The sequence below is a fragment of the Pteronotus mesoamericanus genome, unplaced genomic scaffold (assembly GCF_021234165.1).
Source record: "Pteronotus mesoamericanus isolate MK-2021 breed Mesoamerican mustached bat unplaced genomic scaffold, CSHL_Meso_final scaffold_232, whole genome shotgun sequence".
In the NCBI taxonomy this organism is placed as follows: Eukaryota; Metazoa; Chordata; class Mammalia; order Chiroptera; family Mormoopidae; genus Pteronotus; species Pteronotus mesoamericanus.
In genome coordinates, this window is record NW_026555311.1 from 25,386,735 (window position 1) to 25,404,476 (window position 17,742).

Here is a 17,742-nt window from a genome sequence, read left to right on the forward strand (position 1 = left end):
TAGGCTAAGGAGCTTCTGGGACATCTTCAAACATACCAACATTCACATCATTGGGGTGCCAGAAGGAGAAGAAAAAGAGCAAGAAATTGAAAACTTATTTGAAAAAATAATGAAGGAGAACTTTTCTAATTTGGTGAAGGAAATAAACATACAAGTCCAGGAAGCACAGAGAGTCCCAAACAAGATGGACACAAAGAGAACCACACCAAGACATGGCATAATTAAAATGCCAAAGGTTAAAGATAAAGAGAGCATCTGAAAAGCAGCAAGAGAAAAGCAGATAGTTACCTACAAAGGAGTTCCTGTAGATTGTCAGCTGATTTCTCAAAAGAAACTTTGCAGGCTAGAAGGGATGGACAAGAGGTCTTCAAAGCGATGAAAAGCAAGGACCTACAACCTAGATCACTCCATCCAGCAAAGCTATCATTTAGAATTGAAGGGCAGAAAAAGTGCCTCCCAGGTAAGGTAAAGCTAAAGGAGTTCATCATCACCAAGCCATTATTAAATGAAATGTTAAAGGGACTTATTTAAGAAAAAAAAAATCAAAACTTTCATTGAACATTAAAATGGCAATAAAGTCACAACTATCAACAACTGAATCTAAAAAAACTAACTAAGCAAACAAGCAGAACAGAAACACAGTCATAGATACGGAGATCACTTGGAGGCTTATCAACTGGGCGGGGGAAGAGGTAGAATGGGGGAAAAGGTTCAGGGATCAAGTATAACCTGGTACATAAAGAACAGACAGGGAGATGTTAAGAAGAGTGTAAGAAATGGAGTAGCCAAAGAACTTATATGAATGGCCCATGGGTATGAACTAATGGGTGGAGGGTGCCTGGAGGGAATGGGAGGTACCAGGTGGGGGGGGGGCCCAAGGGGCAAATGTTGGGACAGCTGTAATAGCATAATCCATAAAATATATTTTAAAAAGATTGGCCATAAAAATAACCAGATTTAATATTAGAAGAAAAAACTTATTTTACTGTCTGTACTAAGTTCCTCTGCACCAGAATAACCTACTTCACATGACAGTTTTGTGTTTTACATTTTAAAAAAAGATTTTATTTATTTATTTTTAGAGATAGGGAGGGAGGGAGAGAGGGAAAAAAGAACATCAATGTATGGTTGCCTCTTGTGTGCCCTCTCCTGGGGGCTTGGCCTGCAACCCAGGCATGTGCCCTGACTGGGAATATTTGGTTTGCAGGTTGGCATTCAATCTACTGAGCCACACCAGCCAGGGTGCATTTTGTTTTTTGTTTTAAGAGTGTTTGACCCCATTTTTGTGGTTTGAACAGGAAAATCTAGATAAAAATTATTTTCCAATTGTATAATCCTGAATTATAGTAAAATGAGAAACACTAAAAACCATTTTTACATAATTCTTGCATAAGTTCTACATTTTTGTTTTTACTCTTAGTAGGAAATACAGTGTGTTTTTTGAAAGATTAAGCAACTTTTTAAACAATTACAATAAAAAATTGGAATCCTTTCTGTATCTGTTTCATGCAATTAGAAGATCCATGCCATTTTAATTTTCTTTTTCAAGTTTCACCTTCTTTAAAGGTCTCTGAAAGTCGTAAGTTTAAAATTAAATTTTATTTGTTGGTCTTTATATTAAGTGATGAATAAATCAATATTAATTGATGCTGATATCTAATTTTCTTCTAATACTCTTGACTAGTAAGGAAGAACATTGACAATAGAATAAGAGGCCATACATTTGACTCATGGGCAAGTACTTAACTTTTTGATCATCGGTTACCTTATCAGGAAAAACACGTTTGCCGTGCTTTATTATGTGAAAATTCAATTCTCAACAGAGTACTAACTCAGGCCTAACTGGGAAGATTCAAAGATAATTTTGAAAAAACCATGTACCTTGTGTGCAAAGCAACTGAGGCACACATCAAGCAAACCTCTACAGGAAGGCAGATCAACCCTTCTTCTGTAGGGGACAGGTGGGAAGACAAAGTTTCTAAAGGTATAAACAGAGAATCTACTCTGCATATACTCTTCATATGGTATACAATATAAATTCATACTCTTTTTCATCAGAAGCTAGGTTAAAACACTTTTCAAGTTCTTACCCCTGAATAAATTATTATCCAGCTGCTTTAAAAAGCTTAGCTGTTAGAATAATACCTATAAATATAATTAGGCATTACTATTCTAGGAGACAGTTTGAAGAAGAATGAAAGCATTGGCTTTGGAAATAGACTTCCTGCATTCAAATCACAGCACGGGCACTTGCTAGCTCCATGACTTCCTGTACAATTCAGCTTCTCTGTGGTTTGGCTTCTCATTTGTGGAAAGGAAAGAATAATTAGCACCTGCCTCATAGGGTTGTTGTGGAGATTAAATAAACAAAGCATTTGGTACATAGTAAGCACTCAATAGCTGTTCGTCAATAATTACCACCATTACGGACATTTTAATAATTGAGCTATTTAGGTACACAGGTATTCTAAATTCAGTCCACATAGGATACTTGATCATCACAAAGATATATACCAGGGTCTCAGTAACTAAGGCCCAAGTATAAGTTTTTTCTTTAATGATATGCCCCTCAGAGTTTTCAAGACTGATATATTTTTAAAAAAAGAAGATGAAAAAATCCTACATTTGCTATGAATATGTAAGATATTGTGTGTATTTTTATGTTATGACACAATTTCACTTCTAAGAAAAATTTTTCTCTCTAAAAGAACTAGTATGTGTATTTCTATTAGAGAATGAGAATTATAGAAAACAGCACTCTTGCTTGACAGTTTTGACCTACAAAAACAGCAGTTTCATATGGTTCAACCTACTCTCATGCATACATTTTTGCGTTGGTGTTCAGGCAAATTAGGACTGAACTTAAAACATCATCAAGTTTAACTATATTAAAATATTTGATTAGCATATTTGCTTCTTTTTCATCAGGCTTCTGATTATTTCAGGTTCAAGAGTTTGAGGGTAACACTGAAGCATTTTTGGAGGAAACTAGTGTATACACAGTAACAAAACATTCTTTCTACCCATGAAATGTGCTAGAAAAAAATCAAATAAGATAATGTCCATGAAAGCATTTTGTAACCTGAATTCTAAAACTTCTGAATCCACTGACTTTGAAATCACTGCACAAAGTTTCTTCCCATAACTTTGTTTCTTCTTAGACTTCTAAATATAAATCTCAACATTTTACATCTTCAAATTCTTCCCATAATACTTAGGATAAGATTCAAAGCTGGTCTATTCTGCTCTTGCGCTTCAATTTTGTCCTCACACGCCTCCGTGCTGAGATTCCTGCAATTCCCTGAATCTGTTATACCTTTCCACATGTCTCCATGTCTCTGACTATACTGCACTCTTGGTCTGGAATGCTTACCCACACCAGTCTATTTGAATAAATCCTTTTATTCCAAGATTCAGCTGAAGCATCTTGTTAAAAAACCCACTTCAGTTAAAACTCTTTTTAATCAAAATGACCTCTCACCTGAATTATTTTAGCCTCCCAATTAGTGTCCATATCTTTAACCTGCCATTTCTCTAGTTCATCAACATTAGCCTAAATTACAGGTCCCATCACATCACTATGATGTTGCAAAATACAATTCTACTTTGACTCCAAGGTAAGGCCTAAAATCCTTGGCACAGATTTGGAGAAACTTCATTATTAGGTCTAAGACCAGCTCATAAGGTACAAGAGAAAAGATGATGGAAAGGAGGGGGAAAGCATTTTATAAACCTACCATTTTCGTTTAAGGGTACTTGGGATGAAGAATTTCCAGAACTATGCAAAGTCATTCCTGTGGTATAAATTAAATTATTAGTTTATAAAATGGTCAGATACTAGATATATAAGTAATTTCTTCTGATAAATTCATGAAAAGCAATAAAACATTAAGGTGCAATGTTTTTTTCTATTTATACTAAAAAATTGTGTCTTCCAACAATGGGCTTACTATCTTTAATGTTCAAGTTAAGCATATCAACTTGTATTGCAGAATAAATTTAAACACACATGTATTATTTCTGACAATAACACTGATATGCCAAATATGAAATGATGAAACTGACATGAGTTAAAACACATTTCTCCAAATGTTAAAAGAAAATCAAATATTCAGTAAGAATAACTTAGTCAAAAAATAACTGCAGAAAATAAGTTTCCTTTCATGGGTGAGGTTTATCTGTGTTTTTCTATGTAACATTACTACTCTACACCTGATATGTGATGGTTTTTTACATAAACCAAAGCCTTCCTAATGAAAATAGCTTTGACTTGATAAGAGATCCAATATTACTGAATATACTTTGAAAAGTGTTCTCTAAAATACTGAGTCAGTATCTTCTTAGGCTATTTTTAACACAAAAGGGTGATGTACAGGATGAAATCTTGCCTTTTTACTGTTGAAAAGTTTTTTTTAAAATCAATTCAATTAAAATTGATGATAGTATAATCTCTGAAAGTTGTAGAAGCCTATATTAATAATGTTACTTTCCATAAATATTTATCATCTAGTGTAAAGTTCTCTTTTGACTTCACTTATTTTACATATCCCCAATCCAATTACAGGGTGAAAAAATACTACTTTCTTACTTTGTGAAATTAGAGTTAAATGATCAAACTTGGGTCTAAGGGAGAGATAATTAGTATTGTTTGGTTGAACAAAAGCAGAAGAGGGTTATTCTTGTTTCCCCTTTTTGTCTTCCCAGTTGTTCCCTATTTTAAGTAATTTTCCAGACCTCTCTGCTTTAATGTCTACTTTTCTGAAAGATCGATTCTGTGCATGTCCCTTTTAAGATGGATGAAACAAGAAGAAACCTGAATTATTTACCTTACAAGATAGTAAGTGTTTATAAACACACAATCTCTCCACTTATATTGTTAATAGGCCCCAGCTAGCTGGAAGAATTTGAAAAACTTAAATCAATTAGGAATTTCTACCTACAACAGTAGCACATTCATAAAATTATCCGTTTTTAGAGACAATTCCATTCATGCTAAGCTGAAAGTACCCTAAATAGACCTTTCTTCAAAAAATACAGCATTAGTGGAATCTACTCTCACAGGCTTGTAAGGAAAATCCAAAGCCATGTGTTCTCTAAGTTCTCTTGGTAATACTGTCACGGCTTTTAACTACCACCAAGAGAAAGCTAAGTCTGTGCTATGAAGCAATCATTTGCTAAATCATTTTTTGATTTGACTTGGCATTTTAAGTAGCCTAAAGTTTTATATTTGCAAATAGTTTTGGCAATTGGGACACAGAACCAAAAATTATTTCTTGGTAGATTACACTATCTTGTTCACTTCACTATGAGCACCAGGTATGGGGGGAAAAGAAGGTAATCTTGTTTATGCTGACCTAGAACATGTGCTTGACCAGGGTCTTCAAAAGATGAGAAGTCTGATTCATGTTTCCTCCTTTCAGGACTTCTATTTAAACTTGCAACAGACTTTGAACTAAAGAGGGAAAAGGAAGGTAGGAGGGGGATGTGTCAATGTAAAAAAAAAATATGGTGAAAATAATAAAACGCCAAAACAAGAACAAATGTATGAAATGCAGAATTTACAAATATGTAGTCTGGGTTAATTATGTTCTTACTTATTAGGTTTTGTGACTCCTGTCAAAGATTCTGTATCAGATCTTGTCATCTGGTGAAATGGTTTTCCTACCAGCTCCACAATGGTTTGTGATGGGGACTCCAGGTTAACAAGAACATTTTTCCGATGAGGATAGAGAGAGGCCTGACTGAGATCGTGGTATGATTTACTCATCCCTCTAGGCTTTTCCTCCCATGAAGATTTCTCACTCTTCTCTTTTGCACTTTTTTGCAAAGGCTGGTAAAGCGACAGCTCTGAGCAGGATAGCCTCTTCAGAATCTCAGCTTGAACTGACAGAGGTCGAACGGCAAGTTTGTTCAGGGTGCTGCTGGCCAGGCTGCCAGTGCTGACTGCTCGTCCCATATTAAATCCTCTAACGGACTCCGCTTGGAGATTCAGGCTCCTAAACGAAGCTCTCTCTACAAGGAAATAGGATTGCTTTACACGATGGAAACACTGCAGTACCTTTATGAGAAGAGTTATTTTAATAAATAAAATACAGCATGCAGTTTTTAATCATTTTGATTGTCAGCATAAGTAGAGAGCTTTCAAACTGTGCCAATCCAGGATTTTAAAAAGGAGGTTCGCAGTTCTTGGTTTTCATACCATCTCTCCATCCTTGTAGCTTTCTTACATCCAGGGCCTGGTCAGCATTCCCTAGTTCATCTAATGATTCCCTTGGATCCAATAATGTTTGGGTTTCAGGCTTGCTGACCCCAAATTCCCAATTATGGGTTTCAGTTAAAAATGAGAATGATATTTGACAGAGAAATTTTCAAACCTTGTGGTGTGTCTGCTAAAATACCAGCAAACCAAGGATGGGAGAGGGAGAAATGAAACCTGGATAGGCCAACATGGTGAGGCGATGCCTAAAACAGAACCTGTGCCGAGGAGTTCTGCCCAGAGATAAAAAGTTCTTGATTATTACATTTTTTAAAGCTTACAGCAAATTGTGGTGATGGTTGCACAACTCTGTGAATATACTAAAAACCACTCAACTGTACACTTTAAGTGAGTAAATTATATGGTATGTGAATTATATCTCAAGACTGTTACCAAAAAAAGGCACTTATGGTAAATTATTTCTTGTGTTATTTTATTACTATGCCAATCCCATCATGCAACCCTATTGACTTTTCATGATTTAACTGAGGCACAGGAGCCATGAGAGTGTCAAATATTGCTTTCTCAAGCTTGGTTTCTGTTAATTAACATGATCAAGGAGCTGGAGTCTTCTTCATTCTTAAATTCCTCTCACTCTTAAATACACATCCGAAGTCTTCTCTTAGAGGCTAAATTTAGAGATTCCTTCTAACAAGTGCTTAGCTATTCTACAGGGTCTGGCACAAATAACGCCCTTTTTTTAATTAAAAATTTCTTTTTAAAGATTTTATTCATTTATTTTTAGAGAGAGGGAAAGGGAAGGAGAAAGAGAGGGAGAGAAATATCAATGTGTGGTTGCCTCTTGTGCGCCCCCTACTGGGGACCTGGCCTGCAACCCAACGATGTGCCCTGACTGGGAACTGAACCAGCGACCCTTTGGTTTGCAGGCCTGCACTCAATCCACTGAGCTATACCAGCCAGGGCCATGTTACAACATCTTTTATTACAAAAGCATAAGCATGTAATTCTGTAACATAACACTATCAGACTCAAGCACATTATATGAAATTTTAGGTGAAATGTTCCAATTCAAACTATAAATTATTACACCCATATTATTACCCCATCGACCATACTCAAGCAGGCGTTACTTCTGCCTGACCCTGTATTTTGTACAACCAGTATGTCATGAAAGTATTTGAACATGTGAGGCTATTAACAAAAGCATTGCGTCACAGAATTTTTGCATCAAAATCCTTTCATGTAAATAAAGGACTGGGAGCACAGAATTTTAAATGATTTAGTTGTTCATGCATTAGTAATCCACGTCAAAGGTGCCCCACTTGCCACCCCCGTGTCAAGTATCAATGCTCTTGCACTCTAAGGAATACAGCTTGACTATTATGTAAAATGGCTATGAACCTTCCTTTTAAAAAGAAAATGTCAATTGTTGCTGGCTTAGATTTTCAGATTGTTTCATTATCTTCTAATTCCTAGGAAGATTAATAATTAGTACTTCATTTCAGCTGTATACAGATAGGAAAACATTAAAGGTTTGTAAATAGTATTCATGCATTAGGATGGAGTTTAAATAAACATTTCTCCTTGTCATCAGAAAAAGCCAATGTTCTCTCTGAAGCAGAAATGGACACCAAATTAAAACACAATTTAAAAAAACAAAACAAAAAAATCTTTGGTTTAAAGATTTCCGGAAGGATCTTCAGCTTAAAACAGAGTTTTTATTAGAGCAGACAGTATTATTTCTATTTTCTTCTATTTTGAGAACAGACTAAAGATGCCAAACTGAGTCTTCCAAAGATTCAATTACTAGCAAATACCTTTACAGCCAATAGATTCTTTACCCTTAAGGAAAATGTAGACTTAACTTTGGCAGGAATAGGGACAGTTCATTTTAGGATATATCTCTTTTGTAAACATCAAGGATTATGCTATTCAAATATGCTCAGCCTACTCTAGGGTAGCACTTAAAATATTGCCAATATCTATGGGATGGAGTCATACATCATCCAGTTACCTGGTCTATCCTACTGCTTTTCACCTGGAAAAAACTGTAACATAGATCCGATGGGATAAAACATTAGAATGAACCTACATATTAATATTAACGTTTCAAATTTGAACTCAAAGACTTGCTAGTTCTACACTCAGTTTGCACTCCACACTTCCTAAGCTTTGTCTGTGCTATTATTCAGTGCCTTTTACTGTGTTGTAATTCCTTATTATGTCAACTTAACCATATGATCTTTTGAGAGGGACTCCGGTTATTTTTGTTATCCCACAGCAGTGAGAATAGTGTCTTACAAATAGTAAGTGCTCAACAAAATGATTATCTCAGTTTAATTCCATGCAAATTAGTTCTTTGGAAGATCTTCAAAATAGAAAGAGTAATTGGATTAGGATTTAAGAGATCAAGGTTGTAGCCCTGTTTGACCTGATTCTAAGGCTGGGTGAAACACTATCTCCTATGAACCTGTTTTGTCATTAGTAAAATTTTGGACTTACTGGCCTCTAAAGTTGTTTCTAGCACCAAAATTCTGTAACTCCAAAGAAGTAATACACATCTGTTAGCCTTTCAACATCCTATAGAAAACATCAGTAATTTTCCCTTATCTAGTACAGATAGTTAAGTGAGAAACTAATTTCTTTCAAGGCTTAACAAAATCTGGGGGAAATGTGGATAATACCCTCTTAAAGTGCTTTCAGAAATGAGTTCAAGGATCCACAGCTGTTGTGTTCCTAGGGGCAAACCTGTGAGATACAGAGAGCATTCATTCCCCCTTCATGGATGAAGAAAACTGAGACTCCAAAAAAGTTACTTATTTTCCTATGGTCATACTACCACTACTACTGCTGCTGCTGCTGCTGCTATGAGTAATAGTAGTGGTAAAACAAAGTTGACAGTGGTCATGATGATAATAAAATTTACTCTATAATATGCCAGGCACTTTTCAAGTATGTTTATTTTTGGAACAACCTTCTGATGTAGGTATTGTCATTAAAATAATGATTTTACAGATGGGGAACGAACACAGAGTTTCAGTAGCCTGCCACTTGTAAGTAGCAGAGTGAGGTTTGAATTCTGACAACTGGCTTTGTTAAGATCTAGACTATATTGTTCTTCAGTATACGAACAGTTAAGCATGAAAAGCTGGCTTCATAGTTTGTCTTCTGATTCTTTTTTACTATAGCACACTATACCACATCTATAATGATGCAACCTTCAATTGTTCAATTCTGGTTTGTACTGATCAGAATACGAGTCCACATAGACATACTGATAGCCCTAGGAAGTTTGATATTTCTCTATACTTTGAAAATATGTAAGAGCACACAAATTTTTAAGCAGAGCAAAGCAGGGAAGGAAAAGGAATAATGAGATTATAGCAGTAGTTATCATGTTTTAGCATGCATAAACAACATTACTGAGGAAAGCCTGTTAAATTACAGATTCCAGGAACCTAATGCCCAAAGACTGGGATTCACCACACTTCAGGTAGGTTTCTGGAATCTTCATTTTTAATAAGCATACGGTCCCTACCATCCTGATTTTGAAAGGCTGGGAAACATCTATTCATAGGTTGCCATCACCTCATTCTGATCTCACGAGGAATGTATTATTTGTACGATTTCAGGATGCGAGAAAGTTCGAATAAATGTGCAGAGCTCTGTTGCATAAGATCATGAGTGCTACTCCATTAAAAATTTTAAACAAAGTCTTCAGAGTGTTTAACTTGAAATCTGTAACAATATACTATGCAGAAATACATTTTGTATAACTTTAATTTCTATGTGTTGTCTTGCAAAATGACCTTTAAATATCTTGATTCTAACTGAGATATTCTTTCGGAACTGAATTAGTTTCTCCTGGCTCCTTTTCAAAAGAAACTGAAACCCCTCTCCTGACCATTTAAATTGGGTACTGGGGTTATGCATCTCAGTCTCAGAACAGGGATGCACCCAAGCAAAGCTAACAGACAGGAAACGTGCCACCCCCAAAACTGTTATGGTATGTTACTTCACCCTGCTGAGTGCACACTCCTCCCGCCCCCTTTAAAATTCCACTTCAAGTGCCACCACTCAACTACCCTAGTTTCTGATCTCCCTCTCCTCTTGGAGTGGTCACAGAGTCTGTACAATATAACCTGTTATTCAAGTTTTGGCCCGCTATTGCGTATTACTTATTGTTTCATGCATATTAGTCTTACCTTCCCAAATAGAGTTTAAGTTTATATGGTAGAGAATATGATCCAAACTTTTATAATATTTACATCAGCCAGTCTAATGATAAGCACAAAATAGACATTTCAACAGGTATTTTCCCTGACTGATTTGGGGTTATGTTGTCAAAATGAACATGAAGTTGAAATCTGGGCTTCACTGGTGATACTTTTATAAACTTGACTTAGACATTTAACATCTATATATAATTTTCATCCTAAATATGGAATTCTTTTAAAATTTGTGGCAAAAATCATGCATATATCCTGGAGTCATCTGTCATAGGTTGCTTCTCCTTACCAATGTCTTGGGCATCTTGGTTGCTCTGTCTTGCTCTCATCTGCAACTGGAACTTATGCTGGGAAGAGCAGAGGTGCAGCAGGTACTGGCATACCTTACTGTTGTCTGTCTGGAAGGCATGTTTTATTCCATCTGATGTATTCTGCAATGTGATTTTCTTCTTCTACAATATTAATCAGGGGTATTAATAATTAGGATATTTTCTTACTACTTCATAACATCACTGAATTCTGTAAAAATATTAATATGTAAATACTATTTTTATTTCACATTAAGTGTTAGTATTCCTTCACCTACATTTCATACAAGTATAGAAAAATATAAACCTGTATTATTACAAATTCAGGAAGTATAAGATATTAATATTATTTGCTAGTTTCAGAAATTATAGCCTACAATAGACTATACACCAGCCACCAGCAAGGAGTGCATACATTCCTTTAATGCGATTTTTGATGTTTTTATTTTACTGCAATGTTTACAAACACCTAAACTATTTGAAAATGAAAGTACAAGACATGTATGTTCTACTCTCTTGGATCAAGAAAATTAAATAATAAAAAATTAAAGAAACTGCTTGGCTGAAAATGAGTATGTCAATGTTTAGAGACAGTGATTCTTGCCAAATTCAGGGAAAGAAGGACAACCTCAATTAGTCTTATTTCTCTGAGGTTTCTTGAAAAACTCTCTTATCCGTAAGAGGGAATCCCAAAATGTTACAACCTATGTGGTGAGGCCTGAGGTGATGTGTGTGCCTTTCAGGTCTAGCAGTCAGCATGCCAGGATCTAAGACTGATGTCCCTGGAGAGCTGCTTAAGTCCAGCTAGATTCTACACTAGCTCTTGGCTTCTTTTATGGTGCAAATTATTTTCTCTACTTCAAGTTCCTTGTCTTTACTTCAAATGCAGAAATAAGCAGAAAAAAAGTCAAATTTGGTGGGCTCACCAGATACAACACAGTATGTATTACTCAAACTTCATTCATGCGGATGCCATTTTCATAATTTCTGGACTTTTTAATAAATTTTTATATTGACTTTGTTTAGTTATATAAATTCACTTAAAGAAACTGTATCACAACTGTAAATAAAAAAACCAGTACCATAAAAAGAATCCAGTTATAAAAATATGTAATAAATGCAATAAAAACAAAATAAGATGCTGTTGCCATTTGAAATCTCTAGGATCCTGTTCTCTTTATTAAAAAAGGAAACAGGCAAGTATTAGAGAGGATTTAAAGATGTAGTACCACCACACTAGTACCTTGACTATCAGCAGCATACCTAGTAATTCTTTTTTCTCCTAACATTCCATGTAACCACTGTTGAGTAATTTCCAAGGATGTTGACTTCCATAGCTATGAAGCTACTGAGATTTGAAACAAATTATAAGAGTAATTGATTCTAAATGTTAACTGATAGACTGGACAAGAAATGTGCCCAACAGTATTCAGTAGTGAGAGATGAGAAGGGTATGAGAAAGGTGATGTTTTCACCTCCCCAGAGGCTAGTGGAAGAAAAGAAGGAGGGTAAAAAAGAGAGCTCTGTGTAAGGGCAAGCACTTTAGATGAACTGGCTAAACATAGGAATAGTTTGCATGGGAATGTGGTCTGGTCTCCATTACTGGAGATCTTTAAAAATAAGCTAATCAGCCCTGGATGGTGTGGCTCAGTGGATTGAGCATCAGCCTGACAACCAAAGGGTTGCCAGTTCGATCCCCAGTACAGGGCACATGCCTGGGTTGCAGGCCAGGTCCCTGGTAGGGGATGCGTGAGATGCAACCACATCGGTTTCTCTCCATCTCTTTCTCCCTTCCTTCCCCTCTCTAAAAATAAATAAAATCTTAAAAAAAAATAAGCTAATCATGGCTAGTTCTATATATGGCAGAGCTGGTGTGATAGTTCAGCATAATGACAGAGATCTGAATGATGAATGATTATTTGATTTGCTTTTCAAAACTGATCAAGATTTGTATTTAATTAATCTAAGGTTTCCTCCAGATACCTGCTCTGTTAGCATTTCCACCGAGGAAAGTAAATTAAACCCAGGTAAGTTTTTGGTCTTGACAATCCTGAGAAGATGAGAATGGTCTGGGCTTTCCTGAGAGAACATATTATTATCTGGTAATCTTAGTGTTACAACCTTAGGGTTTCAGAGGAAACCAATCAACTAACCATCAGTTCTAGAACTGATTCCAAAAGTCTATAGTTTGAAAACTACCCATAGTCAGTTGAGATCTCAACATTGATATTTTTATAAACAACTGTCCTAGTGAGACCATATTTCAGCTCAACTATAAACTAAAGATGTCAGTAGTTCCTGAATGCTGTTTGGAAAATAAGTACCTAAATATATTTTTGATTCACTTCTAGGTTTTGCCAATTGCATCTCAATGTTCAGATTTTGCAATTACATTCAGAATCACAGTATGGTTTTAGATCTGACTATCTATTATAAACATTATTTTCTAAAAATCATTTTCTTAACTTCATGTCTACGGAAAGTATACACTAAAACTTAAAACTGCAGAAAGTTCTGGGATTCATTCATAAAATCCAGTAAATCTCTGGACCACTGAGATTCAAATACAGTTGCTATGAGAGACCTATTATTGAGCAAGACAAAGTTCACTGTGATTGAGATAGTTATCTTTGTTAAACACATTAAAAGGGTTTCACCATGTGAGAAGTTAGTACCCTAGAATAAGTTCTGAATTAACAGAGAAGTCAACTAGGTTGTAATTTAACCTAAGTTAATTGAGCATGTAACCAGCTAGGAATGTGTAATATTTTTTTAAAAAATCACCTCCTGAGAAAACCAAAAATAAATAAACCTCCATAATACTTCCTGCAGCTAAGAAAGAAGAGCAAAAAGTATTAAGACATATTAGCCCTACTGAATAGGGTTTAAAGCTTACTGAGGTAATGTCAATTAATATGTTACATTTAAAATTGACAACACTTATTAAAAAACATAATCAAAAGGGGTTAAATTGGACATACTGAAAAAGAAATCTTCTTGGTTTCCCTCCATGGAAAGCGAAGGACCAGTGTGCGAACTCCATTGTGAACCTCAAACACAAGGACACCTTTAGAACAGACTCCTAGCAATATTCCAGTTTGTGACTTTTTCTCAGGGTGCACCCGATGAAAATGAACTCCATATTCTGTCAGTCTTTGGCAGACCTGTTGGAACAATACCATACACCTTGCTAAAAGGTGACATAAAGATATAGAACCTGTACCTATGTAGTTTAATATAGAAAGGATAGTCTTTTCAACAAATGTTGCTGGAACGATTGAATATTCACATGCCAAGAAAAAGAATCTCGACCTCACTTCATCCAATATATGAAAACTAACCCAAAATGAACCACAGACCTAAATGCAGGAGTTAAACTATAAAACTTAGAAAATCTCTGTCATTGTGGGCTAGACAAAGATTTCTTAGATGGAACATTAAAAGTATGAAGCATGGAATTCATAGCTGCATTGATATGGGTTCAAATCATTGTTCTGTCCCACATAACAGTCACTGACTTTGTGAACATTCCATTTCCTCTTTGGGCCTCAGTTCTCTCTTTTACAAAATCAGAATTAAAATAACATGGTTTTAGTCAGGAATAAATAAAGTGAGATAACACATAGTGTTATTTATTGGCATCTTGCTTACTATGATAAAGATACAAAGCTTATCATTTGTAATGTTACAGCCTTACCTTTAAAAATTCTAACTCTGTCTCTTTTTCAGAAGCTCCCACATAGGTATTATGCAATTTGGGTAACTCTTCTTTAACGTAGGATAAATCAAGTTTCTCCATCACTCTGGGAGGCAAATAATGCTCCAGTCTGAAATAAGACACACCGTGAACCTAGAAAGGAGAATGATTCTATAAGCAATTCTGTTTGCCTTCTTCCTCTTATTGTAAAAGTTTTGCATCGACCAAAAGATAAGATACTTCTATTTATAGTTCTCTCTGAGGAGTGAGTTTCAGAGGAAATGCATTGGTCTTTCTCTTTTATTCAGTGAGGCAGAAGGACTGAACTGACTGGCAAAGTTGAGGAGAGACTGACAATCAAGAACCAAGTATCACTACAGTTAAGGGTTAATGTTGTGAAGGATGCTGCTTGAGTGGCACAGTCTTCCTGCCTCTTATTTCTTCTTAGATCACTTGTATTCTAGAACATTTGGATTTAGACATCTCTTCTCCATACAGTGAGCTCTGAGAGGTTCTCAGCTCATCCCTACTGCATGGATCTATATGGAAAGTAGAAGACTCTTTTAATCCAAATCTGGCCAGTAACCCTGTGTCTAGTATCTATCAGTTAGAAATTAGGAACAGAGAGGGTAAGTGCTAGATATCCCAAAACTCTGAAATACAATAATGGGAGGAAGGGAGGGAGGGAGGGAGGAAAGAAGGGAAACCCCACATTGTATGATTTTTTATAACCAATGTACATAGGGAACTTGGTCATTTTGAAGTATTAAACTAGCCTCAAAAATCTCTAGATCTAAACAGCAAATACCTCAAACAGGTTTAGTTTAGTCTTTAATTATGCTGAGGATAAGAACACCAATTCAAAAGTGGTCCCAGAGAAAACAATAAATCCCACCTCTGGTTGATAATCTCCATACTCAGCCTGGAGAGCCAAGGATGCCAACAGTAAAGAAGTCTCATCATCACAGTGCATCTTTTCCTCTAAGATATCTTTTCGCAGCTGGAGATAATACTGATGACAGGTCAGAGTATGTCTGGAAAATAAATACAAAAAGAAGAGATCTAGGCTTTATCCTCAATCTTGGGATAATTTTTATTATTGACAAGTAAGTTTAGTTTCCGAAACAGTTTATTATTAAGATTTTAAGCCACAATAACTTAATAAATTATGTTGAAGGAATTCTTTTATGATAAAGAAGGCATCATCACTGATCAGCTCAACTAATTCAATGTCAGCATACTAAAGGGTCAAAAGCCCAAGGGTAAAAAATAAGAGAAAAATAGAAACTCTTGTGTACTCACTGTATTAGACTAACATCATCCATGAAAAATTTAATTCGGAAAAACAAAGTAAAATTAACAGTGGCTTTGTTCTTTTTCTTTGGTTCTTCTTTCCATCCCTCTGGGGCCACTTTGGTTAATTTTAAATCGGGATCAACAAAGAAATATTCATTATCTAGAAGAATATAAAACATCCAGATAAAATACTTTAATGTTTTCTTTCAATTTTTTTTTTTTTTTTGTCATACTGGCACAAAATACTCTCACAAGAGAATAAAATAAGATTACACAGAAGTACGACAGTGAGCTCTGAGGTGCTGAATACGGACGGGAGGCAATAGAGCTCAGCCTTTTGTAAGAATGTACAAAGGTAAGAATGAGGGGTCTGCAGACAGACAGACTTGGATTCAATAACTGGCTACATCACTTACTATCTGCATGACAATGAATATATTTAACCTTTCTGGACATCAATTTTTTCTTGCCTGTAAAATGAGGTCAGTGCTATTTCCTGTGACTCCCACTTTATAAGGTTGTTGTAGGAATCGAATGGCGTAATAAATACAAAACATTTGGTAAAATATTTGGCACATGGGTAAGCATTCAATAAATATTAGTTATTATTTATTATTATTATTGAGCTATCAGCTGACATCGAGGAAGAACAATAGTCATCACTTTACTTTTATTTTTTTAATGTCATCACATAAGTATTATGGACTCTCTCAAAATAAGATTATTCAGTTAAATCTGACTTACCCAGAATGTGTAAGAAATTAGGTGAATTATAGAAATAGAAATTCTAGTTAATTGACTATTTAGATAGTATTACCTGTTTAATCTAAAATTGTAATTAGTAAAGTGACAGGGCATCAGTAGGCATTAATTGAATATTTATTAAATGACCATACAAAATGAACCATTAGTTTTTAAGAAAAGAATTCAATTAAATAAATTGAAGGAAATACTTCTCCTATGAAGATATTATCCTGATCTTGTAGGATTTCAGGATGATTTGATCCTTCAATTATAATTTATGGTACTTTCTTGTCTAGATTTCTAAATTAAATTTTGTGGTAAACAGGAATCTAAATATTAAAGAGTACTTTATAAATATAATAATTTAAAGAGATTTATTAAAGCCCATTTACAAAGGACTTTTTATTGATGTAGACAATCTAACCAACAAACAGGAGCAGCTGCTACTGAAGCTGTGCTGTGAGACCACTGAAGATGTGCTAGTCACAGAGTTCAGGGGATGTAATGCTGAAAAAATATGCAAAATGATGTATTTTCAGTCATCAACTGACAACATTTTTAAAAGACAGTGTATATTTTTGGATATAGGCTAAAGAAGTTGATGTGAAATTCAGAAATAGGGTCCTGTTATATATTCAAATTCATATTAGCAAGATATTAACTTCTAGAGTACATATGTAGGCATTTGACATCTACAATTTTGCCCAAAACATAACAATTAAAATCTATTTTTATATTGCCAAAGCCAAAGAAAAAATCTTCACGGTCAAGTGCAGAAGAGGCAAAAAGACACAGCTCTTAAAACAATGCACCTAGTTACAATAAGGAAGGGAGTTTCTAACTCCTACTTCACCATGCTGTGTGTTCACGTAGCTACTATCTTCAAAACAAAGTTGGACGAAACGGGTTTAAGAAGTCAACTTGTCAAGTTTTCATATTGTACCCTGAACTTAAAATGTCTTGGTACCTTTGAGGGTAGCTAAAGCAAACAAATGATGTTCCACTAAGCCAATATGGGCCACAACCATATCAAATACATCTTTACATATAGTTTTGGTATCACAAGTTAGTTCCAGTCTCTGCCCACTCAGAAGCATTACGTTTACTTTTCTTCGGTTATCCTCATTCTTCCCTTTCTTGGTCTGTAATTGAAAAAAAGTGAATGGCATCTATTAAAGTAAACTTTTTAAGAATTTCAATGGTTTTTAAAAAAATCATGACAAATTATTTTCTAAGAGTGAAACAAACTGA

General features: G+C 35.2%; 1 protein-coding gene across 1 annotated transcript in view; it reads right to left on the reverse strand.

Moving 5' to 3' along the window:
- PTPN13 (protein tyrosine phosphatase non-receptor type 13) overlaps positions 1–17,742 on the reverse strand; it is a 198,351-nt gene that overhangs the window by 60,363 nt on the left and 120,246 nt on the right. The window contains exons 12-20 of the mRNA XM_054591769.1: positions 17,459–17,633; positions 15,754–15,907; positions 15,347–15,485; positions 14,452–14,604; positions 13,736–13,918; positions 10,736–10,898; positions 5,595–6,012; positions 5,355–5,452; positions 3,738–3,794 (exon numbers count right to left, since the gene is read on the reverse strand). Coding sequence (XP_054447744.1) covers positions 3,738–3,794; positions 5,355–5,452; positions 5,595–6,012; positions 10,736–10,898; positions 13,736–13,918; positions 14,452–14,604; positions 15,347–15,485; positions 15,754–15,907; positions 17,459–17,633 — 1,540 coding nt within the window. The remainder of the gene's footprint in view (positions 1–3,737; positions 3,795–5,354; positions 5,453–5,594; positions 6,013–10,735; positions 10,899–13,735; positions 13,919–14,451; positions 14,605–15,346; positions 15,486–15,753; positions 15,908–17,458; positions 17,634–17,742) is intronic.